Source organism: Vulpes lagopus, chromosome 18 (genome assembly GCF_018345385.1).
Source record: "Vulpes lagopus strain Blue_001 chromosome 18, ASM1834538v1, whole genome shotgun sequence".
Classification (NCBI taxonomy): Eukaryota; Metazoa; Chordata; class Mammalia; order Carnivora; family Canidae; genus Vulpes; species Vulpes lagopus.
Genome location: NC_054841.1, coordinates 6,466,562 through 6,473,208, shown reverse-complemented (window position 1 = coordinate 6,473,208; position 6,647 = coordinate 6,466,562). Strand labels below are relative to the sequence as shown.

The following is a 6,647-nucleotide window of genomic DNA, read 5'->3' as shown; positions in this document are numbered from 1 at the left end:
CCGTCATTGTCTCTTTCAAGTGACTTTGGGCCCTGCAGGGGCTGAGTACATTACCCTATTCCCTGCCAGCTCTGCAGAGGGCCGGCGCTGTGCCTCCCTTCCGCCAACCACGCAGTTTGCCAGCAAATCTCTGAGCTGGGAAAATGCACACACATCAAAAGATCCGTGAGGAGGTTTAGGAGCCAGACACAGAACAGAGGCACAATTATAATTCAAGTCAAGACCACCAGCTCGATGAGAAGCCTTTGTGAGTGGCAACTGGCACACTCCTCGGGAGCATTTTGCGGTCTCTCCAAATAACACAGCCGCCAAGAGGCACCAAAGGCACTTTTGTGACTTTCCCCTCATAGCAACCAGGAGGAGGGAACATAATTCACTTACCCCAAACCCAGACAGGTTTTCCCCTCATTCTACACTTCCCTTAGGGTTTCCTCTACACAGAGAAGTAGCAGGAGAATCCTGTCTGCTGGCATTTCCCGGAGGAGGGCACACACAATTAACAATCTTGAAAAAACATGCACATCAAAGGCCTCATCCTCAAAAGGATCAGAGATGGAATTGCTTATTAGCAGATGCTGGAATTGGGTGCCAGGGGCATTTGTTCCCACAAATGGTTCCTTCTCCTGCAAGCATGCCACCTGACTCAAAGAAGCCCACTGAGAGGACAGGCTGAAAGAAAATTAACTCCCCAATCCCTGCTCCCCACCTCATTCCCCCAACAAACAGAGAGGATTCAGGAGACAAAGAGGAAACCAATTTAATCCCATTTAGCTGCTTTAACGGTTTTGTTTGCCTCCTTGTTTTTTAATCAAGGAACTGGTTGGCCTACAATTCGTGGAGATTTTTCATTTGCCATTTTGGCATGCAATCTCTCAATCAATACTCCTCTTTCGCACATCCAAAAGGCAGGAACTCACTTGACCATTCTGGGTTATTCAACTACAAGAAGAAATTGCTTCACTGAGACATGGATGACCTGCCAGCAACGACACTGGGGCACTCATAGTTTATTTTAGGGCAGGGTCAATTTAGTATGTATTCATGTAAGCCAGGTAGCCTCCCTTAATGTGCAAGAGAGAAATCCTGGATGAAGTATAAAGCGATCTCTAAGCAGTTGGGAGGACAGGAAAATACACATGTCATAAATCAACAATACCTCATTAAATGAGTCATCATCTCATTTAAACTGTAGAAACTCTGTGAGGTGTCTATTATTATTCCCAAATGGCAGGTAAAGAAACAGGTTCAGAGACGATAAGTGACCTACCCAAGATGACACCAAGAAGATACAGAGAAACAGGTCACTTACACCAAAGAGAAAATGCTTCCCAGATTAACTCAGGTGACCCTTAAACAACATGCATTTGAACTCCCCAGATCCACACATATACGTGTTGTTTTTTTCTTTTTTAATAAATACAGTACAGGACTATAATGTATTTTCTCCTCCCTATGATTTTCTTCATAACATTTTCTTTTCTCTAGCTTACCTTATTGTAAGAAAGCAGCATATGACACATATAGCATACAAAATATACATTAATCGACTATTTATGTTATCAGTAAGGCTTCTGAGCAACAGTAGGCTATCCGTAGTTAAGCTTTGGGGAAGTCAAAAGTTTTACTTGGGTTTTTGACTGTAGGGGCAGGGGGTGGGGAATCAGTGCCCCAACCCTTGCGTCGTTCTAGGGTCAAATGTATAGTAGAGTGAGAACCATCAAGAATAGAACCCAAAAGACTTGAGTTTTCTACAGTTAGAAAAGACCATTCTAGCCACAGGAACGTGAGAGATGTTCAATGTCATCTCCATCCTCTCCATGCCCATTCTGAGTGTCCTAAACTTCACAGAACCTGGTGTCAATTCACATTTTCTTTTCAAACACCCAAACTCTTATTTTCCCCCTTTAGACTGTGAACTTCAGCCAAAAAGGTTATTCCTCCCTGGAGGGGATCCTCAAAGTCCACATCAAGGAATGTGACAATGATTGTGCCAGTTCTGTTATCTCCTTCAATGTACTTCCTAGCTCTCCTAAAAATAAGTAGTTGTGCAAATGCAAAAAATAAGTAGTTGTGCAAATGACATATATATACACACACACATATATATGTATATATACATTTATATAAGAAATACATATGTATATATTTGGAAAATGTATATGTATATATTTGGAAATATATATATGCATATATATTTGGAAAATACATATCTGTATATATTTGGCCACAGTGCTTCTTTCTAAGACAGTGCAATTTGGGGAAAAGAGGGGCACAGGATGGTGAAGAGCAGGGAGGTAAAGAGAAATGTTGACATTTTACTCTGAACATTTTTTTTGACCCTTCTTTTTAATAAAAAGAAATCCCTATGTTTTAAAGTCATTTTTAATATAGTCGAATAATTAGTGATAATCAGTTGTATAGAGAATAACAGTCTCTTGGGAGGGATTTGATTGAATATGCTCCAAATTTTGTTACAGGGAAAACTGTCTTCAGGAAGATGGCAAATCTAAGTAGTTCAGTTGTTAGAGTTTCTTTTTCTCTTTCTTTCTTTCTTTCTTTTTTTTTTTTTTTTTTTTTTTACCAATTGACTGAGATTTATTAATTTCTTTTACATGGCAAATAAAGGAATAACCTTAAGGATTTTTGGGATTTAGATTTAAATGAATATATCTGCCTGTTTTACCTTGAGGTATACGGTGACAGAACAATGGAAACCGAGGTAGACATCAATGACTTCCTAGCTCCTGAACTGGTTAAACCTAACAATGGGGTGGTGGTTGGCAAAAAGGAAGAGGGAGACACAAAGGCAAGAAATCTAACACAAGCTTTGAAGAAAAGGCCACAGGACCACCAATGGAATGAAAGAGCAGATTCCTGGGAATCTGCCTCAGGGTCAGCAGTCTCTCAACAGGAGCAATGAGTCTAGACAAACCAAGGGCTGCAAGTATGAACACATTTGTTGGGTCTCAACTGGATGCCTCCTTCTTGGTCTTCAGTCTCATTTCCTCCTGGCAGCCTTCCGAGTACCTAAATTGGAAACCTGACCACATCACTCCCTGTTAAATAACACCCTTCAGTGCCTCTGTACTGCCTAACATATAAGACCCCAGCTCCTTCATCTAGCTTATCAGGATCCCACAATCAGATTCACCTCTCTGGGTCTCCTTCCTCCAGAGACAATGCTCCAGCCACACCGTTCCAGGCTGTTTCTTCCTTCCTTCTCTTTGCTCATGTCAGTCCTCTGCCGGGAAAGTCCTCCTCTGATCTTTACCCAGCTACCCTAGTTCTCAAGATCTGGTTTGTGGATTTTCCCTGAACCTTCCTTCAGATGACCAGGGGCATCTCTCTTTTACTGGAATCATTCCATTACAATGACTGGTTTGTGTGACTGGTTCCCTTTCAACACTCTGAGTTATTGAGGGCAGTTGCTATGTTTTACTAATTTTTAGAATCCCTGGCACCTACCATAGTCACCCAGTGAAAGTTTGTTGAGGGAAATAAAATTCCTTAAAGTGGGGAGGGGGGACCCCTGGGTGGCTTGGTGGTTAAGTGTCTGCCTTCAGCTCAGGGCCTGATCCTGGAGTCCTGGGATCAAGTCCCACATCGGGCTCCCTGCATGGAGCCTGCTTCTCCCTCTGCCTGTGTCTCTGCCTCTCTATCTCTCTCATGAATAAATAAATAAAATCTTTTTTAAAAAATAGGGAGGCTTCTATGTACTATTTTGCAGTGGTTCAGTACATGAGCAGAGTTTAAAGGCTGGTTCTCTTCTTTTTAATATCTAGGTGACTTCAAACAAGATTTTCTAACGTATTAATGAAAACCAACCTGGTAAAGTAAACTAACCCCATCTGATAGAGCTATTGGGAAGAGTAAATGAAATCAGGAATATGAAGCACTTAGCTCAATTCACCCAAGGTCAGTTCTTTCCTTGTGCCTATGCCATGTGCCCCCAAATCTCAAATATCACTCCCAACACAGTTTGGGACAGTAAACAAAGTCTTTTAATTGTAAGAATAAAGGTCAACTCTTCATAAAAAGGAAACTATGGTCCCGTCTTAGAAGTGCTGCATGCATCCTTCTCTTACTTCTTTGAGTAGCAATATTTCTGGATTTCTTCTGTGAGCCATAGGCAGTGCAGGATGCGCTTCTTTTCGGCAGCCAGCTCCTTTTCAGAAAACTGACCCAAAAGTTTCTGGACAAATATATTTTGATCTTTCAGGAAAATATTCTTATTGACTCCTACATTTGGCATGTTCTCCAGGGAACCAGATTTAAAATGGAAGCTTAAATGTCGGTTTTGTTTTAGACCAGGCCTTTTCTCTTCAATTCATGTGAGTGGACGTTTGTTCTCTGTCTCCAAGCACACAGTCATTTTCATATATTGATCTTGCTTTCTTTCTTCCAATGTGACGGATATAAGAGAAAGCTCCCCAGAGAGGGAGACCAGCCAGGTCAGGTGAGAAATGCCACTAAACGCAGGGAAACCAAACCGCTCTTCTTCCAATGGACCAGCTGTGAAGAGAAGAGACCCTTTCAGCAGATCTTTCCCCACCACTTTTTTCAGGAATGCAAACTCTTCCATCAAGAGTTCAACATGCTCCTCATGCAAGACCTTCCCTTTCTGCTCAGCCAGCTTCCACAGGTCCTGAGCTTCTGCCCGAGAGAGTGTCATGAGATATTCCACAAGGACATGCTTGCCAGCATTAAGGAACTGCCTGATATTGTCCGCACGGCTGGAACTTTCACTGCAGATATAAGCAACCTCAACCTCCTGGCTGGAAAGAGCATCTTCCAAAGAAATCTGCTGGACTTCATCAATGTTCCCAAGCTCTCGTCTCTGCATTCATCTTGATCTCTTCCTTCAGTGGCTGTCGCAGGGCACAAAGCTCTGGCCTCCGTGCAGCCACCCTGCCACCACCACCTGCCTGGCCACGGAGACGGGCCTGTTAGAGAGTTTCTTACCCCTGCAGTGGGTGCCACTGGCACTCCAGCAGAGCCCTTGCACTGGGCCAGGACATCCATCCTCCAGAGGCTGAGAGTGTTGGCTGCTAATAGCTCACTGTTACTTCTTTCTCCAGAGAATTGTTCTCTGCCCTGTGGGAGCCTCCTACCTTTCCAGGGAGGTTATTTTTCTACCCATGTCCCATTCCCTGGAGGAGTAGGAGCTGCTGAAAGAAGTTGTGAGCAGCCAATGTCTGAGTGACATGGTGGTTTGAATGCTCAGCCTCCTAGACTCAAGAAGAGCTGGGATCAGGCTGAGGCTCAAACTCCAGCTGTGACTGCATCTTTGCTGAAATCCTCCCCTTTGCCCCATCCTGCTTCCTTGTTTCCTTTCTCCTTCGATCACTCCCTTAAAAAGTCTTTCACAAAAATCCTTGTCTCAGGCCCTGCTACTAAGGAGTACAACCCAAGATGTCCCCATTGCTCCCCACCAAAAGGGGCCACATAGTGCCTGAGCCTCTCACAAATGTATTCAGTAAACCTTCAATGAGCAGACAACTCCAAACCTATTTAAATTATTCCAGGGCACACAGAAAGGAAAAAAAAACACACATCCAAATTCATTTTGTGAGGCCTTGACATCACGGATACCTAACTTCTGTGCTTGTGCTTCTGACAAAGCACAAGAAAACAATCAACTGATCTGACATATAGGTATTAATGCAAATATTTTTAAGTAAAATAAAAACAACAACAAAATTAGCTATTGAAAGAATGACTCACCATGCCCAGATGAGTTTCATAACCTATTGACATAATTTGCCCCATAAGGTGGTCAGGGACCATAAAACCTATGATATTCTAAATATTATAAAAAGATACTTAAGTTCCGTATTTATTTATTATTTTTAGGAATACTGGATACTTTAATAGAGATTTATAATATATAATATAGATATAATAAAGATATCTGGAAAGTATAAAGGAAGAATAGATTTTATTTCAAAAGCAGAAAAAAAGGTTTTTAAATTCAATCAAATAAATGTAATAAGAAACATAGGATCTTTAAAAACATGTAAAACATAACTATTAGAATATAGACGGTATTAATAAAAGGAAAAATATTTGCTACTCTTTTCTAAAATACCTCAATCTTATTAAAAAAAAACAAAATCTCCCTAAATTAAAGTATGAAGGTAATTAATGTGATCTCTATTAGAATCCCAAGAAGTCGATTTCATTGACTGGTTGAGTTTTTTTAGGAAAGAAACAAGATCTCAGGGAAAAATAATGATACAAAAATAACCAGAAAGACCCTGAAAAGCAGAGTAAGTAGGTGGCAGGAATAGGCTCAAAAGACAAAACATTATAAAGTTAGAGTAATTTAATGAGATAATGAATGTAAATTGCTTAACACATGCCTGACACAAGAATGGAGGGAAAGATTAATGGAACAAAATTGAATAAAAAAACAGAAACAAATACAGATGGAGATTTAATTTATGATAAAGTTCGCATTTTAAATCACTGGGGAAAGATGGATTATTCAATGAGTGGATTCTGGACTCCTGCAAAGTCTTCTAAATATAAAATAAAGTAAAACTGAATCTCTACATCATTTCTTTTATCAAAAGTCATCTCAGTGATATGAACAGTAAGAAATGAAATCTTACAAGAGCTAGAAGAAAACATAGGAATTTAAGAAA

The 6,647-nt window shown here is 40.8% G+C and overlaps 1 protein-coding gene across 1 annotated transcript; it reads right to left on the bottom strand.

The window, feature by feature from the left end:
- Nucleotides 1–4,081: 4,081 nt before the first annotated feature.
- On the bottom strand, nucleotides 4,082–4,843 carry LOC121478308 (biliverdin reductase A-like). The gene is given in 1 exon segment (XM_041733257.1): nucleotides 4,082–4,843. A coding segment is annotated over 1 exon segment (762 nt).
- Between the last annotated feature and the right edge of the window lie 1,804 nt (nucleotides 4,844–6,647).